The sequence below is a fragment of the Cadophora gregata genome (genome assembly GCF_030347475.1).
Source record: "Cadophora gregata isolate MNR1 chromosome Unknown scaffold_15, whole genome shotgun sequence".
Lineage (NCBI taxonomy): Eukaryota > Fungi > Ascomycota > Leotiomycetes > Helotiales > Ploettnerulaceae > Cadophora > Cadophora gregata.
The window spans coordinates 924,030-944,536 of NW_026695938.1; the positions used below are offsets into that span (position 1 = coordinate 924,030).

Here is a 20,507-nt window from a genome sequence, read left to right on the forward strand (position 1 = left end):
ACTGCCCCTACCTCTCTCCCGTCTCCTCTCTCCCGTCTCCCCTCCTCTCCCCTCTTCCCTCCTCTCCTCTCCTCTCCTCTGGAACTTCGTACTGCTCGGTCACCACCAGCTGCTCTGCTCCCTTCTCCAGGCTGCTCGACCTTGTCCCGTCAGCCCTCAGACCCGAGCCAGTCCAGTCCAGTCCAATCCACCGTAGGCGCGTGGGGCTGTTTCTTCTCAAGGCTTTTAGGTTTCCAAATTCCACTTCTCTCCACATCTGCACGCTCCATACCTACCTTAGGTAGCATTGCACGACTGGAGTGCTGCACAGTAGGTACGGTCCAGGACAAGACAGTACAGGACAGTATTGTACTCCACACGGCCTCGGCCATGAAAGATACTGGAGGTGATCTTTAGAAACAGACATACACATACATGCATACCCTCAACTCAGGCATCCACCCGGAGCGCACTTGTTCAACACAGTCACAGTCCTTGGATGCAGCGAAGCCGCTGCTCTGCGCCAGACTTGATTCCCCCTCTTGCTCTCGGAACAGGTGCACAGGGGATCTTGAAGAGGGAAGGCCACACACCACAGCGACTGCCCTCGACGATGATGTTTAGAGCTCAGGCGCCGTACCAACCACACACTCCCATTTCGCCCAGAGAGGTATAATAGTGCAGATGGACGCTGCAGACTTGATCCGGCAGGCCCAGAGCTCCGTCAGTAAAGCTCGCGAGGCAAAGAGTGTACGTGCCAGGGAAAGCAGCCACGAAAGCGATGATCATTCTCCCCGAATCGCACACACTTTGACGGCATGTTGCCGATGTCGCCAGGTACGTATCCAATCCATCGAGTTGTTGCTGTGGGAATGCAAGCCACTAAGTCCATGCAGAGGAAAACAAGATGCGATCCAAACTTGCCACGATGTCTGCCTTGCGAACGGGCCGGCGCCATATGCGAGTATTTTGACACAGCCAAAGGGAAGAAGATTTCTCGAACCTATGTCATACGACTTCAAGACAAGGTAAGGGCATTGGAAAACGAGCTCAGCCAATATACCGAGGAGGAAGGCTTCCCGAAGAACACGGAAGATATTGTTCGGCCTGGGGGGCTCGTCCGGTTGGATGAAGACGATGAGACGCCACGATTTCTGGGGCCATCGAGTGGTATTGCGATGACACGGCTAGTTATGGAGGAGGCCAAAAAATATACAGATTCGAGAAGTATCCGTGAGCTGGTGCCTGAGGTCCGTTACAGGCGAAATCCTTTGCCCTCGCCAGAAGCATCAACTGGTCGAAAAAAATCGTACCCGATGATCAGTGCTGTCCCAGCATTGACGTTACCTAGTCGTCTGGTGACGGATAAGCTGTTGGAAGTGTTCAATCAAAAAGGTAAGTACAGTCTGCAGCGTAATCACTCTGGCGAACAATTGTGAAAAGTGGAGGTCTTACTTGTTGTAGCTCAATACCTGATGCCTACTTTGCACGAGCCAACCTTGCAAAAGGACATGCAAGATGTCTATGATGGAGACACCGATCCTTATAAAAACTTCGTGGTTCGAATGGTGCTTGCGATCGCTATGCAGAAATTGGACCCGCAATATGCTGGCCTAGCTGATAGTTACTATCTGGCTGCGATGGCATACATGGAGGAAGTAATTCGCCCAAAGGACCTCAAAACACTTCAGTGCTTGGTGTTGGTTGCTCTTTATTCGCTGCTAACCCCCACTCGCACCGCCATCTACTATGTTGTAGGCTTGGCAACTAGGCTTTGCCAGCAACTTGGATTAACGGAAGAGAAAACCATTACTCAAGGAGTATCTTTAGGACTTGTTAATCCGATCCAACTGGATATGCGACGTCGTCTCTCCTGGATTATTCTTTCGATGGAATTTGGTCTTGCACATAGCATGGGCCGTCCAAATGCCTTTGCTACTGGCCAGGACCACGTTGACGTGGGATTTTTTGAGCCTATTGACGACGAGTATATCACTGCTGATGGAATTTTGCCTGGACCTGTTTCTGAGAAAAAAACTGTCGCTATACATTTCCTACGCATGAGGCTTCTCCAAGCTGAAATCCGACGAGTACTTTATCAGAAAAAGCGCCCGGAACCAAGGAGCGAAGATCATCCTTGGTATGCACAAATGGAACAAAAGCTCAAGGACTGGGTAGACGCTTGTCCTACCAGTCCATCTTGGAGCAAACCTTGGTAGGCTCTGCTACTCCCGTGCTATGATCTATACTCACAGCTTGGGACCAGGTTCATTGGCAGGCACAGGACCATGATCGTGACTCTCCTCAGACCTTCTCCCCAGGTCCCAAAACCGTCCGTTCGCTCCGCCATTATGTGCTATGATGCTGCGTCAACCAACATCAAAGATCTAAGCAAGCAAATGGAGACGTCGATGGTTGATATCACCTGGATATTTGTCTTAACCCTTTTCCAAGCAGTGAATACAGTTCTATGGTCGATTTCTTATCCAGAGGTTCGTGCCATGCATGGAAAGGAGGAGCTAGAAGAAAACATTGACATAGCTCTCGACATCATCTCCAAATGCAGAGAGCGCTGGCCAGGGACTGGAGCCGCTTCACAGCTGTACTCGAAACTGGCAAAAGCGTGCCTCAAAAGCTACGATACAAACGATTCCCTACATGCACCATCTTCTCTATCAGCGACATCTCCGTCGTCCCTTACAGATGCCAACTCACCATCGGCCTCAGAGCATTCCAGCACCACCACAAGCTCATTTGCATACTCTCAGAAGCAATTCCAATCATCCCCTCCCCAATTTGGTTACGTGTTCGACCAAATGCCGGAACCAGTCAGCAATCTTGACTATGGCAACAGCTTCCCTCCACAACCATCATTCCGTTCCGGCTCGATATTTGCTAGTCCCTCGAGTATGCAAACGGACCGTCGATTCAGCTACTTTCCGCCAGACTTTACCCAGCCTCAGGGGCTTCCCAATGCTTGGAATCCAACTGCTGGCAATCAGCAGCAACAAATGCCCGCACCTCCGCCGCCACAAATACAGCAACCAGCCATTGCTGACCCTGCTTACCTCATGCAGTCTACACATTACAATTTTGGATCTCATATGTTTGGTGACCCTAGTTACGATACCGAAATGAGGCATGGAAGTCTCAGTCAACAACAGCAAATTGAATTGATGGAAAGCCTCGAGACTGAAGGTCTGGCAGAAATTGATCAATTCATGGCAGGGTACGAAAATTCCATTAAGATTTGAAAATCAAGGCCGAGATCCGGTTTAACCTTTTGGGCCATTAGGTTGGTGTGGCCTCAGGAGTGAGACGAGAGGACACACTTATGAAAAGCTGTGCCCGGGAGTAATTTGTGTCAAAGAATTATTGGCGACTTTGGCTGAGAAAAAGCGCATGTTTTGCGGCGGAGTTATGGCTTTTACGTTTCGTTTCGCAGATGCTGCTTGGGAACGTAGGATGGGAAGGGCTTGGCAGCATAGGAGTTATATGGGAAGAACACTGGCGTTGCTGCGAAGCCATAGATCTGAGAAGCATGTGCATCCGAGGCTGAACATGATATCTGAAACGATATTGATGTCAAATTATATTAGATGGTGTGCTATGATATTGTATTCAACATAGCTTTGCGAATCATGACAGTCCAGGTCCTTGACTGATAACCTCTCGTTTTGAAGACACCAAGACCAGGAGCAATGATCCTCACAAAAACAGGATGAGAGACAGGATCGAACATAAGAACTATGAACAGAAAACATGGAAACTCGGGACTTTTGTTAATCATGCAATATCTCGCATTTCCCCAGATCCTAGTTCCTTATTCACCGCGGGACAAACTGGACCCTGCCCGATGCAACCACTTTCACAATTTTTAGCTCTTGAGCCGCTTGTCTCGGGACAAAATCACCTAATACAACAACAATGGACTACCCCTCGCCATAAAATCAATTTATCTATTCAACAGAAGTACTGAAACAAGAATGGCAAAGAAGAAGAACAAGAGTCAGGCAGATGATGATTCTGTGGAAGCTTCAGTCCCTCCCATTTCTACAGCGACACCCTCAAAATCAACTCCCAAGCCGCCGAAGGCATCGCAACCCTCGACATCCGCTCTGATAATCTGTCGCAACAAGTACGTCTTTGATCTACGTGAAGGCAGACTACCCTGTGAATCTACATGGGCTGTTCATTTGGTTGCATATGCGCTCGGTTTCTTGTTGCTGCTACATGCTAAGTCTGATGCAATTTATACACGACCTTCGGGATTGCAGATTACATTACTATTTCTTGCTTCTAGAGACTAATTTGATACTAGACATTGGCGTTATATATCCTCCTTCCATGGGCCCTGGCTTCAATTGCCTCCTGAAGTCCTCGAAAGTCTTGCAAACAATAACTACAACCTCCCCCGTCCTCGTCCAATCGACCCCGCTGTTTTCTTCGACCTCCTCAAGATCCGACAGCTAGTTGACGATGCTACCAACCTTGCTGTGCGCGCTGCGAGTGGGGTCACCTCATCATCTCTTACAAACTCTTTGAACGCTGGTAATGGATTGCTGGGAAATGGCGGGACGGCGCTGGGACTCGGACTTGGTGGCGGAGGAGGCAATGCGAAATTGAGCAGAGAACGGAAACACCGCATGAGAGAACAGGCTACACAGAAGTTGTCAAAGGCATACCACCTTGATGAGATTGCATGTAGTGTTGCTACCATGCAATCTGCTTCGACGCTTGAGGATGTGGCGCAATTGGTTCTACAAAGAAATCCACTGGATGCTGATGCCAAATACGTCCATTTTTTCCATGAAAAGATCCCTTCTCGACAACTTGCTGAATGTACTAGTCTTGAGCCGCTTGACCAAGTCATTGCAGAGAGACCCAACGAGCCTGAGATCCTGAGAACTCGAGCCGTTACCAAGATCTTCAAGGATGATTTTGTAGGCGCAGCGCAAGACCTTACGGCGGCCTTACAAGTATGTAGATACTACCAGAACCAGCATAAAGCTGGACGTCAACAGCTTCAATTGGCGAGCGAGGTAGCGGCCGAGGCACAGCGCAATAGCAGGTGGAAAGAAGAGATCAAGTTGGACGAGGATGATCATCCAAGCAGTCTCGAGACTCAACTTCTGTTTCACCGAGCTGGCGTGTATTTAACCATTGCATGTCAGCATGTCAGCGAAGCACTTCCTCCAAGAGCAGCCAGAAATGGCACCAACGGTGTTAAGGCTAGCCAAGCTAATGGTAATGCCAAACCAGCAGAGGCACCTGAGATGACCCCAGCAGAAAAAGAGGCACATCGGAAGCGTCTTGATGCTCGTAAGATTGTCAAGACCAATGCCAAGAGAGCCTTGAGAGACTATGTCTCCTATTTATCACATTTCGATTATACCCCAGGTCTTCCAGCCGAAATCACTGAAGAGTTTATTCGAAAGGTAAATCAAGATACGAATGGCTTCAAGATTCCTCAGCATCAGAATCACAGTAGACTTGATTTGGAGAGCAATTCATCTTTGAGTAATGGTCAGCTATCGGATGCGCTTGTGCCTCACAATGGACACAGCAATCGCAGTCGACAACAATCCAGTCCTAACCGGTCCGAGTATCCATCACTGCCTGCACCGGTTGTGCATCAAATCTCGGCGTTGTTTTCAGCAACACCTCCGCCAGATCTTCCGCCATATCCTGAGACAGCTACAGCACTTACCACCAAGCAACAGTTGCAAGCCACTCAGAACGAAGCAGCTAAAGCAATTCTTGCACAAACAGATTGCCACGAGGCATTGACATATCATCCACTTCTGACAGATGCTCTTCATTCTTTGCTCCTTTGCCACTGTCTCGTACAGACTTCAGCTCGTGAGCTTCAACGTCACGCTCATATGGTAGCTCGCCTAGCACGAGTTTGTGATGGCTACCCCATCTTTCAAGCAGCTCGCTCTCCTAGCCGTGCTGATTGGATAGAAGTAGTACGCCGTAGTGATAATTGGATACAGCTCCAGCAATCTTGGGAATCACTCTGTGCCCCCGCACCCCTTCCAGGTCAGACCCCTCAAAATCAACAAAAGGAGACACCAGCGGAGAAGAAGGAACGGCTGAAGCAGCAAGCCATCATGGAGGCTCTGGAAGACGACAGAGTCCACGATGAGGCGAGTTTCCACGCCGCAGTCGCCGCAAGACAGCGCCGACAGGAAGAAGAAGCCCGTAAGGCCGAAGGGAGAGAGCTGCCGAAGCGCTGGGCTCAGGAGGATGGGAAGGAATATCCTATCAGTACTGACCGCGCTCAAGCAATCGTCCGCTGGATCAGAGAGGCTCCACTTGGTAGCGAAGCAGGTGGTACTCGCAAGAAGAAGAAGAATGCGAAGTCGTCCGCCAAAGGCAAGTCTAATGCTAGTCTCGAGGACTCTATTGCTGACTTGAATGTCGCTGATGCTGAGGAGTCTGAGCCGGTGGAAGAGGAAGTGGAGTGAGCGCTCCCTTGGATATGATTTGGTTACTGTATGTCGCAGCTAGCCAATCAATGTATCCTGCACTCAGTGTCGCTTTGAGTATGAACTGCACCTTGTACTTGCATGATCTCCGCAGCCAATCCCTTCCTCCCTGACGATAAATGTCATCCATTGACGGGGTACAAAGGGCGTGGACGACATCGACCAATTACAAATCTACTATATATGCTGTCGAGAATGATTCATGAGTGATATTCTATGCCTATATCCTCGTTGAGCTCTCACCCTGGCAAGTGCCTTAAGAACAGAAGCATCTCGGGAGCCAGAAGGAGCCAGAGGCAACCCGAGCTGATCAGGGTCATATTGAATAAATGGATATAAATACTGCCACTTCACATCTCTAGACATTCGACAGAAGTTTTTGGCTGTATCAGCTGTAGTTGATTCCTTAACTGCACCGCTTCTTTATTCCGTCTCGGCTCAGAAACTTATCAACGACTAAGATGGGAAAAGTGCGCAATGATGACCCAGCACAACTGACAGATTTCAAGCTCTTGTCTTTCGACGTTTATTCTACCCTCATCGATGAGCATGGCAAGTCCTCCAAATCCCTCGTATAGCCCAACTTCCATTGGGTTGCAAGTCAGAATTCTCTGCAACAAGTTTAGATGATGAAGTTCCTTTTGGAGAGTGCGATTCATCAATGCTTGTCCTGTGGAGCTATCTGACAATTCTACAGGGGGATTGTTCGAAAGCCTCCTGCCCCTTCTGTCAAAGCTCTCAGACCCAACGCCATACACCCAAGATAGAGCTCATACGCTCATTGAGTTTCAAGCTTTCGAATGGATGCTCCAGCATGAGAATCCTACACTTCCTTACCCCGAGGTTCTCTCGCAAGCTTATGTGCTCTTCGCCAAGTCGCTCTCGCTCGCAGTCCCATCTGCTGAAGAGGCTAAGGCGAGTCTACATTTTTCTCGTCATTTGGGTTCTAGTGATACAAGTATTGTCAAACTGTACTAGTCTTCGACAAAAAAATCATTAGGAAATCCCGAGATTCCTCCCCAGAACCCGTCGCTGACAAACCCTCTCAGACCTTCGGCTCTCAAATCGGTACCTGGACCGCCTTCCCAGACACTGTTCCTGCCTTGCAAACCCTTGAGAAATACTACAAACTCGTAATTCTTAGCAACATCGACGATGCGTCCATAGCCAGAACGGTTTCCGGTCCTTTGGCGGGCGTGGACTTTGATGCCGTGTACACTGCACAGCAGATCGGCAGCTACAAGCCTGACTTGAAGAACTTCGAGTACTTGCTGAAGGGAGCGGAGAGGGAGTTGGGTGTGAGAAAGGAGGATGTGTTGCATACGTCACAGAGTCTGACGCATGAATGTGTGCCAGCGAAGGTATGGGGCGTGGCGTTTCTTGTTTGTTTGTTGCCTGATGACCCCTTATTTCAGTTGGGAGGAATTGCTCTCAAGCTGCATAGAAGGTAAAGGAAGAAAAAATTGCATGCTAACTTATTGGATCGGGACAGACTATGGGCATGAGTAGTGTGTGGATTGACCGGGATAGGCAGGATGAGAAACTGAAGAGCTTGAAGGAAGGTGTGAATTTCACTTGGAGGTTCGAGACCTTGGGGGAGATGGCCGAAGCCGTTGAAATAGCCTTCCAAGACAAGGCCTTCTTCACCTGAAGGACCGCACGGTCAATTCCGAGTTCAAATGTAGAGAAAGAAGTCAAATGATAGTAATTCGGTCCTGAATGACCTGCCACTCTTGACGTTCATTGTGGCTGTTATATTTATGCTTGCTATCTCTTCTTGACACTTGTTAATATCCTCTAGTTACGAACTTCTCGTCTCCTGGATCGCGAACCTATCAAGCACACAGAACGATCGCTATGGGATATCAGAAACGCCAATGCTACGCTCAAAACCAACACGCTTGATTCCCCCGCCAAGTGTTATGTTGAGGTAGCACTAGAATGCTCGCTCCTTATGGCGTAGCTGAATTAGGAGCTCAGTGCGAGACATGCATCGACTGCGAGGCCGACCCTGAGATGAATCAGCATTGGAGTCTTCAGGTGTACAGTAGCCGCGAGCTTACCTTCCGTCCTTTTGTGTGACAACATCACTGATAATCTCTCTATCCAAATCTGGGAACATCCCTGCCAAGGTCTCCACGACATTGGCATGTTCGGCTCGCTGGATACGATAAGCTTCTGCAGCTTCGGCACTCGCTTGCCTCGCTGCAGCATCTTCCGCAGTCATTCGACTGCGATGAGGGTCTCCAGTAGTTGGCACTCGTGGCAGGCCTTGCGGAATGTCTGAGCTGACTCGTGGAGAGGGAGTCATTCGAGGAGTATTACCAGGCAGAGGTGTTCGTGCAGGTCCACTTTGAGACGTTCCTGGCTCTTCTGAAAATATTCGTCCAATTGAGGAGAGAGGCCGCTGAATTGTTCTTAGGAGACCACTCATGGCAGCTTTCTCATCCAGTCCTCCATCGCCACTTTCGTACTCGTTTGAAGAAGTAGATTTCCGAGGATTTGATGATTCGCCTTCCATAGAGTGCCGTGGCGTCACTTCAGGTCGACTCAATGTCGATTTCTCGGATAGTTGTGTTGGTGGTGGATGAACGACCTCTTCGGCTTGGTGCTTCTCGGCAATTGCAAAGACGGCAGCCTCCACGTTCTTCTCGAATTCCTCGTCCGAGATAGTCAGTGTTGTTCGGTCTAGATTCTCGATAAACTGCACAGCACCCAGCTGTACAACTTTAGTTCATATACTATATTTACAGCCAAGCAGGGCTTACCAGTGAGGACAAGTAATACCCTGCTTCTCCAGCAAGCTTATCTTGGTTTCTAAACCGTAGGATGTACTGAACATTGGACACCATATGCTCAGGATTGGCTTGGAGCACAACATAAATAAGAAGCGGCATGAATGAGTCCGCCGATGAATCGGCCCTGGAGTGCTTGAGAAGGCCTGTGACAGTTTAACGAGTGATAGCACGAAGTGGTAAGTTGGTTCTCACCAAATATCACTTTGCAGCAGTTCAATACACAAATAATTTTGTCTCTGGGTGCCCGGTATGTCTTGATCTTGAGTAGCTCTGAACTTGCATCAGTTTTTGGCCCATGTGGAGAGACTTGTAACTTGCCTTGCTGAGCCAATATCAAGAATCGTTTTCCGCTGTCTCCTACAGCTGGAATGTCCAAATGCTCTTCCTTGATCCAGCCATAAATACTCACCTTTTGAGCGAGAATCTCATCACGTTCAACATCTTCTTGATGCTGTCCCTTCCTTCCAGGGCCCATCAAACGCTCACCTCCCCTCCTCTTTGACTTGGAGCCAGGAATTGGTTGTGGCGGTGGAATTGCTGGGGAAAAGGTCTGCGTATATAGCCTGTTCATAACTAGCTTCTCCATACCTTCCCGAGCATTGTCAAATTCCGCATCTGATACCTCTCGCCAAACTTCACATTGTGCCATTTTATTTGTGATGAAGGAGAGGAAGTCCCCTATTATCTTGACTTGCTCATGAACCATCCACTGTTTCTTGCCAAATTCCTGTAGGAATGACCGTAGAAATTTGGCTACAGGGTCTGCGGTTCGATGCCTAAGCTGCTCTAAGAATCGGTGAAAGTCAAAAGGAAGATCTGGTTCTGGCTCCGGTTCTGGTGGTGGGGGTCTATGCAGTGGAGGAGGTGACAATGGAGAATCTACATGTTGATGTCGGTCATCCCCACCCTTCGAAAGCCTAAAACTACTGATCGAACCTGGCTTTGGTGGCACTGCTGGTCCAACGTCGGTCGGATCTCTATCTTGCTGATTGGCAGGGTCAGTAGATGATATTCGTAGGTCTTGCACGCTCTGCCCGGCAGCAGTAATGCTAGCATTCAGGGGTTCGAGACTGGATTTCCGCGGAGGATGCTGGATAGGACTTCCAAGGAGTGGTCCAGCGAACTCCAATCTAGGCGACATAACTTCTTCGTGCCCAGGTCCCTGCCCTTCCTCACTGAACTGGTCCATTATTGTCTGTATTTCCGACCTAGGGTTATGCTCTTTCTCGTCCCCGCTTGTAGATGCTTTCTCGTCAAACCCGGCATCAGATCTTGTTGGAGATCTCTCTGGCGGTTCCACCGACCTGGAGTATTGGGGTATAGAAGCAGCATTGGAAGGTGAGCGCGAGGGGGGCTGAGACGAATATGGCGTTTTGGGGGTAGGATCGAGGTACGGCTTATCATCTGGAGAAAGATGTTGCATCGTAGGAACGTTCCCAGACAGCATGTCGGGCTTTAAAGTCGCAGTTGAGGATTCCATGTGGTCGTAGATAGGTGGCGTTCCTACACTGTTTCCTTCCTCATTGATTTGGGAGGTTTCCTCTTCTAACGCGCTTGACTCAACACTAGTCCTCTGGCTGATCTTGTTACCATCTATGGAGCGTCTGTTGATTCCTTCGATATTGACTTGAGAGCCTTGTCTGTCAGACAAAGTTGCGCCACTAGCTTCCTTGCCATTGGCATTCGAGATATCCAGACCATCAGTGTCTTGAGCCTCTTGCCCAACCTCGTCGGGCCCAGAAGCACCTGCTACCCCGGACAGTGGCCTCTCTGGATGCTCATCTTTGCTGTTGATGGCTTCTGCTGGCTGGCTGGGAGGAGACATACACCCTCGGGCGCCTCTTCAAAGGCGTGTGGCTTCGACGTGTGATTTTGGCGGGGTATATTGCGTCCGGGCACAGAGGTGTTAGGCTGCTTCTTGCACAAAGACGCATAGGAGAGTTCGAGCTAGTCGGAGGGCAAAATCGCAGTCATTGGGGATGAATAAGGCACCTGGTAATCTGCGGTGCTGTTTCCTGGCTGGTGCTGCGAGTCTGGTCGTCTTCTGCAGCTTGCCGCGCCTTGACGATCTTGGGCAGTGTGTTTGCGAATTGCTTTGCTCTGAAGCGAGAGAATACTGGAGATGAGATGGGCTTCTACAAGTACGAGTAAGCTCGCACAGTAAACTGGGGTCAATCACAATAGCCCTTGGATGAGCAGTGCAACGGGGAAGGTCACTAGCATTAATTGTATGTGATACGACGAGTCTATCTACAGTACACTGATTTTGTGCAAACCTAGGTACCTTAGGTAGGTAGGTACTTAGATAGGCGTGCCACACGTGAACCCCAACCCAATCGCCTTGCTGCGGCCGCTAGTGCCCCAAGCTCCAAGCTCCAAAGTACTTATTCTTCCCGCCAGGCCACGGCGGAGGAGCCGCTGCCTTTGTCCACTCCACTCCACTGACGTCCTCCCCTCGAGCCTCCTCCTCCTCCTCTCCTCCTCTCCTCCTCGCCTCCTCTCCTCCTCACTCCAGCACCGCCCGCGGTCGACCTGTTACCTACCTATACGCCTTGCTCATGGCCACACAACAGCACTGAAGTCTCCCCAGCCTAGTACTACGGAAATGTGTGGCATTCATGCGGTTATCTCGAGAACAGGCTTCCACGTCCCAAGTGAGAATTTGAAGCATTTACTCTGCAACAGAGGTCCAGATCATACAGGAGACCACCGCTCCCGGATTGATGCTCATGATGCAGCCCCTTACTGCATCACGCTCATGTCAACCGTGCTGGCATTGAGAGGCGGCCATGTCACGCCTCAGCCGTTTGTCGATGCATCAAGTGGTTCAGCGCTTTGCTGGAACGGCGAGGCTTGGAAGATTGGACCAGATCCAGTTACAGGTAACGACGGTCAAGCTGTGTTCAATCTCCTCGTTCAAGCAAGTTCTTCCAGAACGCTAGCGTCCGACAGTACTATTGCTATCCTTGAGGTGTTGCGAAGCATATCAGGGCCCTTTGCTTTTGTCTTTCTGGACAAAAAGCATGGCCAGCTGTATTTCGGTCGAGATCGTCTTGGACGACGTTCTCTTGTTGTCAAGTATGACCCTGATCTCAGTATTCTTGAACTGTGCAGTATCTCAGGTGAGAATGGCTCCTGGGAAGAAGTTGAAGCCGGCGGAATCTATCGGCTTTCTTGTGACGAAAGCGTCCTGCAAGAAGAGTCTCAGATTACGACCAAGGACTGGTCCACAAAAATTGCGCCGACCTACAAACACAACTGGGCCACTGCAGATTCCGATGTCTCTGTAAGTATCCCTTCAGTAGACGGTCTCCTCGGAAGTCTAAAAATCTGCCACGTTCTGACTCATTTCAGGGACTGTCTTTGGGCGTCTTTAATATGGCGGTTCCGAAAGAGAAATTTGTCCTGGATGGTCAAACTGATTCTGTTAGACACCTGCGCTATCTCTTAAGTGAGTCTCTCAACCTCAGAGTTCAGAATATCCCACTTCCTCTAAACCATGATCTCGATGTTCATGCTCGTGTGGCTGTACTATTCTCAGGAGGACTTGATTGTACCGTCCTGGCACGCATGGCAGACGATATACTTCCATTCGACCAGAACATTGATCTCATAAATGTTGCCTTCGAGAATCCAAGAGTTGTTCAAGCAGCGAAAAGTATGGCAAGACCGAGGAAAGGGTCAAACAAGCATTCGCAGGTCGATACTCGTAACACTGAGGCTGCTCTTCCGGAGGCGCTCTCGTCGGGCGTCTCCCCGTTCGAGGTTTGCCCAGATAGAGAAACAGGAAGAAAGGCATTTCGAGAACTGCAGTGTGTATGTCCAGCTCGAACTTGGCGATTTGTCGCAGTAAGCATGAAGCTCAATCTTTGTAGCGGGTATCAGCTGACCAAATGAGGTCGACGTGCCATATTCGGAAACGATCGCGCACAAGGCAAGAGTTATTAGTCTCATTTCTCCACACAATACCGAGATGGATCTTTCTATAGCTTATGCTTTGTACTTTGCTGCTCGTGGTGTTGGGACGGCCACGTCGAGCTTAGACGCCACCCCAGTCCCATATGCTACACCCGCTCGTGTTCTGCTCTCTGGACTAGGTGCAGACGAACTCTTTGGCGGTTACACTCGTCATGCAACGGCATACAATAGGAGAGGCTTTATTGGGCTCCTAGAGGAACTGAAACTCGATGTTGATAGACTTGGAAAGCGAAACCTAGGTCGTGATGATCGTGTTATATCACACTGGGGCCGAGAGGCCCGATTTCCATATCTGGATGAAACTCTTGTTAAGTGGGCTGTTGAAAGCCCGATATGGAAAAAGTGCGGCTTCCAATCAGAACAACCCGGTGAGAAACAAGAACTAAATATTGAGCCTGGAAAAAAAGTCTTGCGCCTGCTTGCTTGTGACTTAGGTTTGCACTCTGTGGCAAAAGAGAAGAAAAGAGCCGTAAGTTCCAAATTGCTCTGGCAGCCATGTCTGACCATTCCAGATTCAATTCGGCGCAAGAACAGCAAAGATGGAGTTGGGAAGCACTAAAGGGACAACACTGATTTCATGATCCCTCTGTTCGAGGCTCTAGACAGGCAATGATGATGACCAGATACTACTGAAATGCTACGTGTGCCTGCGGAAGCTCATCTACTATCGCTTTTCGTGTGTTTCTGTGCAAGCAGTAACCTGGAAGCAGCAGAATGGATGCCGTTGGATAATGCACTGGCACTCATGAAGTAGTAAAGGCAAGTCTGAGCCACATGACTTCCACGATCCAGCTATTCAAGTTTACTCTTTTGTTTGCATGAAAAACTTGGAGAAAGTGGCCTTTGGTTGTCGATATATTGACTGTCGTTTTGGTTCGAAGGTTGCGTCAAATAAGCCATCTTCTGGTTATGACACGGAAGAAATCAATATTCTCCTGTTCTTTAGAATTCTCTTTCAGTTCTTTTCGTCGCGTCGAAGCCGAGGATCCCGTCTTACTTAGCTGCGGTTCTCGGCCGGTCCGTTATTCCGAGTCATTGTGTATCTCACGTGGGATATTGATGAGCTGAGGCAGCTACAACCTTTCAGCTAATCTTGAGCCAACAGGGACATCTGTTCCTGTATTTGTTCCCACCTGTGATAATGGAAAGTGGCATAACACTGGCATCTAGATGCAAGTTTGCAGGTGTTTCCAGCAAAATTGTGGAACAATCCACCACTCATGACCATACTACCATTCAGGCCTGGGTATGTGGATGAAGTTTCAAGATGCGGTTGACGTCGAAGCCCGGTATCCACATATCGTATCGAACAGACTACATGGAAACAAACCTCAATCTTGGTACCGGATCGGCTCGTCGTCTCGAACACTCTCGGACATTTAGTCATACTTTATGCCAAAACTCTGCAGGACAAATCCTGTCGAGATTCCACCAATGACTTCGCTAAAAGTATCCTTTTGATGATGAATTTCAAGGCTGGTGCTTATCTGGTGAGGTTTTATCGTTGATGTGCACTTGCGACATGCAGTACATGCTCAACTGAAGGCATACCTCAAACATCAACAAATTGAAAATGACATCCGATGTCTCCTATTCCTTCCAGACCTCGTCTATTCTGGCTGAAAAGCCTCCGATTCGTCACCAGTGAGACATTTACTCTGCACCGTTTGTAACCAAGCAAGGAATTTTCCATCTACTCATGCATGAATAATCAAAAGCAGGACGTTTTCTATAGCTCTAATGTCAATCCCGGGCGCCAAAGAGTCACAAGTGACTTGTTTCACTCATCATCGAGATACGAAGGGAGAATGCAAATCTCGTATCATAATGTCTCAGAAAGGACTTTCCTTGAAATGTGGAGAAGCGAAGGATAGCTTAGCTCCTTATCATCTCCCGATGCAACTAATGAAGTTGGAAGCATGGATGGGTGGGCAGCATAGCTTAAGTGAAAGGTGTGAGTGAGTGCGGAGGTGATGCAGAAGATCTCCCGTGGCCATCTGCAACTTTCTCCATGCTTGCCTCGATAGCTCCCGCGGCAGGTATGGGTATGGAATGAACAGGATCTCAAGAGAACGGGAATCGTTCAGAAGCTCAGACTCGATTGGGGAAGTAATCCAATGATTCAGAGATTCAGGTGGGTGGGCAGTGCTTCTACAACTCCTTCCTGGGTGCGGTACGGCTGATGTAGAGGGTATGTTCTGCATATTGGCAAGCCTTCTACGCGCCGAGCTGGCCCTTTAGGCGTAGGCTTTGCAGTCTTTGCTTCCTGGGCTGTAGCCCCCGCTCCGCCATCTGACAGAACGGGCGCTGCTCCACACCCTCAGGAAAACAGTCTACAGGGGCCTTATTCCCAGAGAATGCCGCCGTCATTACATCGTGCATACGGTCACATGGGCTAGAGACTGAGAGGATATGCAAGTGCGGCTCTAGTTGATCAATGAGAGGAGAGGGAGAGAAGATGGATCTAGCCCCTGCTGGCGAGTCATCTGCAGAGGGTTTTAGGGTCCAGCCACACATATGTCTTCTCAATGGAATTCTTGATATTCACGAAGTATATCAGGGTTAATATAACGAACAGGCAGGTCAGGCGGATGAGATCTCTGAAAGATGCGAAAGATGCAGAGGAGCATCAACAATCTCCTCCATCATCATCCTCCCTCGTCTCCCAAGACCGTGGGTCATCCTTTTATGGCGGGTCAGGAGTGTCCAACGATCACGGCAGCAAGACAACCTGGATACAGTGGATGCTGGACTGGATAGAGATGATAAAAGTCCAATCCAGGACAGTACCTTTCAACGGACCAGTAGCAGGCTCGAGCTTTCCTTACCCATTCGCGTTATCATGTCAAGCAGGGCTAGGCCGCCATGGCACAGCCAAGGATGATGTTATCTCCCTATCCGCATGAGTGCGTGCTATCGCCGCCTCCATACATTCCAAGACAACTCTACTCAAATCCTCAGTCTCCTCGAGCGCAGTTCCTAGTTACTGTACCTGTGTTGTTGTTGTTGTTGTTGTTGTTGTACAGTATTTCATTTCATATATGGCTTCGCTTCCAGCTAGGCTCAGCCAGTCTCAGTCCCGCGACTCATGGCGATTTCTTTCCGGATACGGCACTGAATAGCGCCTCTAGCCAGCCATGATAGCTGCAAAATGACCAGCCCGTGGCGCTCGCTCTAGAAATTCTACTGTACTGTAATTTACTACTGTGCTGCTGGAAGCTAGGATGGGATGGGATGGCATGGTGCCATAGTGTCGTGGTGGTCACTGTACTGTAGTAGTAGACGGAGGACGGGTGGTAAGTATGGTGTGGTGTGGGGTGGGGGGTGGGACTAAGGGGAATTTAGTTGCAGGTGCTGCCACAGGCTGCTCAGTGCCCGCCCGCCCCCGCCCGCGATGATTGCGAGCCACCCCCAGGGCCCCAGCTACCTACCCTACCCTACCTCCCTACCTACCCGGACCCTAACCTGAATACCTGCTACGCTACCTACCTACCTACCTACCTACCTAATCAGCCAGTCAGCCAATCAATCCCCTCAAAGCTGAAGCTCATCAACACAAACCCAACTCCCTCATCCATGCCCTCTCTGAGTGTCTCTCGCTCAAGTGCCCAGGTGCCAGGTGCCAGGTGCCAGGTGGTTGCGACATCTGTGGCCCACCCGGTCAACATCATCCATCTCCATCCTTGCCCTGCAAGCCTGTCCCCTGCTCTCTTGTCATGATTACTCCTTGCCCAGGAAGGCAGCCCAGAGCAAAGCCAGCTTGCGATCTGATGTTCGGCACGGCTGCCTTGAGCAGATCCATGTCCGTCCTGTTCCGTGCGTGCTTGTGCTGCTGCTGCTTCTGCTTCTGCTTCTACTTCTGAGGATGGACGCTTCGCGCGCCCCAATGGTTCATCGCTCGCTCACTCTCACCCTCACACTCACAGCAAGTCTTGTGCATCTGCACCGCAGGCTCGTGCCGAAAGACATCGGTATGGTAAAGTAAGGGAAGGTCGATCCCGGCTGTCTCCAAAGAACGGATGCTACTGCAGGAAGTGGCTCAGCGGGGGCGCGCTGGTTCTTGGTACATGTAAATTCCTCGTCTGCTCTTGCTCTCCCTAGTCCATTGCAGTGCAGTGCAGTTGCTCTGGCTCATCGAACTTGTCGCGGGGTTTGGTTTGGTTTGGTTAGTCTTCACGTCGAATAATGGAATCCATCCAGCCCAGCCCAGCCTCGCCCCGCCCTGCCGTGCCCTGCCCTGCTACTTGCCTCCCGAGGTCTGTCTCGCTCGCTCGCTCGCTCGCTCGTTTAACGTCCCACCCCCCTATTCCGGCCACCCCCCTATTCCGGCTACCTCGCTTAACCTCACCGCCACTCTTACCTGTCAACTTCAACAATTAATTAAATTCTAATCCTCTTATCGATTTTCTTGAAATCTAGAATGCAACTTATTTATATTATAAAGCCTTAATATACCGAATATAATATTATATGCGCTTTAGAAGAAGTAGCAAATAGCAAGTTTATATAAAAGGTATCATGTGAGTAGGGTATTCTAAGGTCTACTCTTTAAGGCTGTAACGTAACGACTTAGTTATATTAAGAAGCTGCTAGCTACTTGTAAAGATTACCTATAGTAGTAGAGAATCAATTAGCCGATTGGATTTTAAATCAAGAGGCTCTTAGCTATAGAGTTACGCACGTATAGATTCGGGTTTTTAGAGAGAGGCTTCTAGCTCTCTAAAGGGATCACTTACTACTCGGAAAACACTAGATAATACGATTTTTAGCTCGGAATCCTATTCTTAAGACTAAAAAGTAGATATACGTTGATTCTATATATGTTAATAATACTTATTCTAAAGTTATTTAGCCTTAGTTCTAAAAATTAGAAATCCCGGCTATTAAAGCTATTCTACCTAGCTAACGATAGAATATGAACGAGATAGGTGTTATAGAAGGTTATAGTCTTAATAGTCTAATTATAAGCTACGCTAAAAAGCGTAAGATTTAAGAGAAATAGCCTAGTTTATATAGTTAGATATTAATCCTCGAATCTGTCTCTGCAATTAGAGCCTCTACTAAATCTCTTATAATTTACAAGGGAAAGTTAGTCTAATAATAATAGTTTCTATCTTAATTGGAAATATTTAACGATTAGTATTTCATAGCTACTGAAAATAGGTAGACTACTGATACTACGGCTCTAGAGTAGTTAGAAAAAGTGTTTATCCCTTAGATAGAACCACGTGACTATTCAGTAAGACTCTTTATTCTAGATAGCTATAGGAGCTACTAGACTACAGAATTCCTTTAGAAGTGCCTTGAATATAATATCTACCTCTTATTTTTACCTATATATATGTCATATGTCTTACAACCTCTCGATTTGATAGTTTTCTCTGCACTTAAGCGTGCTTACCGGAAAGAACTATAAAAGTTAAGTTCTTTAATCGATTTTACACTAATAGGTAAGCGGAATTTTCTTGTTTACTACTATAAGGTATATTAAGAAAGTTTTACACCTTCTAATATTAAATCAGGGTAGAGAACTATAGGTCTATAGCTGGTATCTGTTGCTAAGCTATTAATAAGCCCTTTACTATTAGAAAATAGTAATAAATCGATAAATCTAACACTTTCAAAGCCTTAAGAGACGCTAATAGAACCTCTGAAGGTTTCTAATACTTTAATTAAGTTATATACTCTAAAGGTATGAAAAGATCTATACTTATAGATTCGTACTCTAGTAAGCATATTATATAACTAACTTCCGATATAACGCTTACTTTTTAGGAAGGTTATAAAAGGGATTAATAAGAAGGAATACAAATTAAGGAAGGCAAATATAAAGATTAAAGAGCTAGAAGAGAGATTAAAGTAATTAAAGCTAAGGAAAAAGAGAAAAGTTAAGACTAGTCTAAATTCCAAGTTTGTAACAATCTGTGCTATTAAAGAGGCTTAAATTGTAGCTAGGGAGCGTTAAATTAAATCTGAAGAATCAGAATTAGGAGGAGAATCAGAATCTATAATATCTTGTATAAAAGTTGACGCTGAATAAAGTTATTAAGTCTTAAACAGGAAGTATTGCAATTAAGCGAGGTGGCCGGAATGGGGGGGTGGCCGGAATAGGGGGGTGAGACGTTATGCCACATCGGGCAGTATATTTTCCAGAAACGATGCCGCTACTGAGATATCAAGTGACCGACCGAGTATTCCCCATTACTCCTCCTCTCCGAGAAGAGAACGGGGCAGGCCAGGCCACGCCACGCCACGCCGGGTCAGGGCGCTTTCGCTTTGGATCCTCAGAATGTTCGCTGACATTTATATTGCGCCGATTGCCCTATTGCCCTATTGCCCTATTCGGACCCCTCATATCTTGTTTGCACTAGCAGCTGTACGTGCTGGGATGCGGTCCGCAGGCTGATCTCCTCCTCTCTTCGATTACACTTAGTACTATTACTCCAAGCGATCCCTCCTATCCCACGGGCAAGAGAGCGCCTCTTCATCATTGACATTGACATTTGATTTGTCTGTCGTGACTACTTCCAGTCACTCAGGTCATACGAAGACCTTACTGGCAGCCTTCCGAGTTCCCGCAAGGTCAAGAATAGACTCGGCGCATGCTTCTGCTCTGTAGCCGCGTTGCGAATCTGCTCTTTACAAAACAGTGTCTCGAAGAACGAAACTAAGCTTGTAGAGACATATCCCTCGCCGTCCCAGATCCCACGGTACTGCTTGCTCCGAGGTACATAAGTACTGAGTCTACTGACTGACGTCCGGTTGACAAACGAGCTGTGGCTTGGGGACCAACGGGATCTATCGCATCGATCAACGTCAAATCGGTTCTTGTCGTAGTTCGGGGCTTGCCTGGATCACTTGTTATTGTCTGTCAGCAAAGAAGCCTCTTGGATTCAGCCTGCTTGCGCTGGAGCTCCCGAGCCTCTCACGGTCACCGATCTCGATATCGCCAACGTGCAAAGACGAAGGACATCTACGCCGGCCACTGGCCATTGATATTGCTTCGGGTGTCCAGCCTATCCGGTACACAGGCAGTGGAGCGGCCAACGACTCCCAAGAAACAGAACGAGAGGCAACACTCCGCTCCCCATATTTTGTCGGCTTTGCCACTCAATCAAGGCAGCTTTCACCTTGTGTTTCGCGGCGTTGCGACCGATCAATCATCTCGTTCCGAGCACGTACAGTACACCGTCGATACTACTGCGCGTCGTTCTCGTTCTCGTTCCAACAGACCATCCTGCCCTTCTCTCCCCTCTCC

At 48.5% G+C, this 20,507-nt stretch overlaps 5 protein-coding genes across 6 annotated transcripts; 4 read left to right on the plus strand and 1 right to left on the minus strand.

Annotated features, from left to right (window-relative positions):
• Positions 1-663: 663 nt before the first annotated feature.
• Positions 664-3,233, plus strand: ONS95_004919 (uncharacterized protein; the record flags this gene model as incomplete). The annotated part of the gene is made up of 4 exons (XM_058498299.1): positions 664-816; positions 876-1,374; positions 1,444-2,194; positions 2,246-3,233. The coding sequence occupies 4 exons, from the start codon at positions 664-666 to the stop codon at positions 3,231-3,233; spliced, it is 2,391 nt and encodes a 796-aa protein (XP_058351813.1).
• Positions 3,234-4,625: 1,392 nt separating this feature from the next.
• ONS95_004920 (uncharacterized protein) lies at positions 4,626-6,452 on the plus strand (the record flags this gene model as incomplete). The annotated part of the gene is made up of 1 exon (XM_058498300.1): positions 4,626-6,452. The coding sequence occupies one exon, from the start codon at positions 4,626-4,628 to the stop codon at positions 6,450-6,452; it is 1,827 nt and encodes a 608-aa protein (XP_058351814.1).
• A 482-nt stretch (positions 6,453-6,934) lies between these two features.
• ONS95_004921 (uncharacterized protein) lies at positions 6,935-8,124 on the plus strand (the record flags this gene model as incomplete). The annotated part of the gene is made up of 4 exons (XM_058498301.1): positions 6,935-7,025; positions 7,171-7,388; positions 7,523-7,834; positions 7,966-8,124. The coding sequence occupies 4 exons, from the start codon at positions 6,935-6,937 to the stop codon at positions 8,122-8,124; spliced, it is 780 nt and encodes a 259-aa protein (XP_058351815.1).
• Positions 8,125-8,189: 65 nt separating this feature from the next.
• Positions 8,190-11,702, minus strand: ONS95_004922 (uncharacterized protein). Of its 2 annotated transcripts, none has more exons than XM_058498302.1 (4): positions 9,590-11,702; positions 9,242-9,541; positions 8,537-9,192; positions 8,190-8,484 (listed from the first exon to the last, which is right to left on the minus strand). In XM_058498302.1, the coding sequence occupies exons 1-2, from the start codon at positions 11,094-11,096 to the stop codon at positions 9,330-9,332; spliced, it is 1,719 nt and encodes a 572-aa protein (XP_058351816.1). In that variant the 5' UTR covers positions 11,097-11,702; the 3' UTR covers positions 8,190-8,484; positions 8,537-9,192; positions 9,242-9,329. The 2 variants fall into 2 exon arrangements, with proteins under 2 accessions (XP_058351816.1, XP_058351817.1); XM_058498303.1 differs by having other exon boundaries at positions 9,242-9,414; positions 9,464-11,702.
• On the plus strand, positions 11,703-15,401 carry ONS95_004923 (uncharacterized protein). Its single transcript, XM_058498304.1, has 3 exons — positions 11,703-12,557; positions 12,626-13,120; positions 13,170-15,401. The coding sequence occupies exons 1-3, from the start codon at positions 11,877-11,879 to the stop codon at positions 13,806-13,808; spliced, it is 1,815 nt and encodes a 604-aa protein (XP_058351818.1). The 5' UTR covers positions 11,703-11,876; the 3' UTR covers positions 13,809-15,401.
• The last annotated feature ends 5,106 nt before the right edge of the window (positions 15,402-20,507 follow it).

Coding starts and splice junctions, on each gene's coding strand:
- ONS95_004922 (XM_058498303.1), bottom strand. CDS start 11,096: ATGTCTCCTCCCAGCCAGCCAGCAGAAGCCATCAACAGCAAAGATGAG. Junction 9,415..9,463: donor CTGCTGCAAAGTGATATTTG/GTGAGAACCAAC, acceptor AAACTGTCACAG/GCCTTCTCAAGCACTCCAGG. Junction 9,193..9,241: donor GGTATTACTTGTCCTCACTG/GTAAGCCCTGCT, acceptor AAAGTTGTACAG/CTGGGTGCTGTGCAGTTTAT.
- ONS95_004923 (XM_058498304.1), top strand. CDS start 11,877: ATGTGTGGCATTCATGCGGTTATCTCGAGAACAGGCTTCCACGTCCCA. Junction 12,558..12,625: donor CTGCAGATTCCGATGTCTCT/GTAAGTATCCCT, acceptor GACTCATTTCAG/GGACTGTCTTTGGGCGTCTT. Junction 13,121..13,169: donor GAACTTGGCGATTTGTCGCA/GTAAGCATGAAG, acceptor TGACCAAATGAG/GTCGACGTGCCATATTCGGA.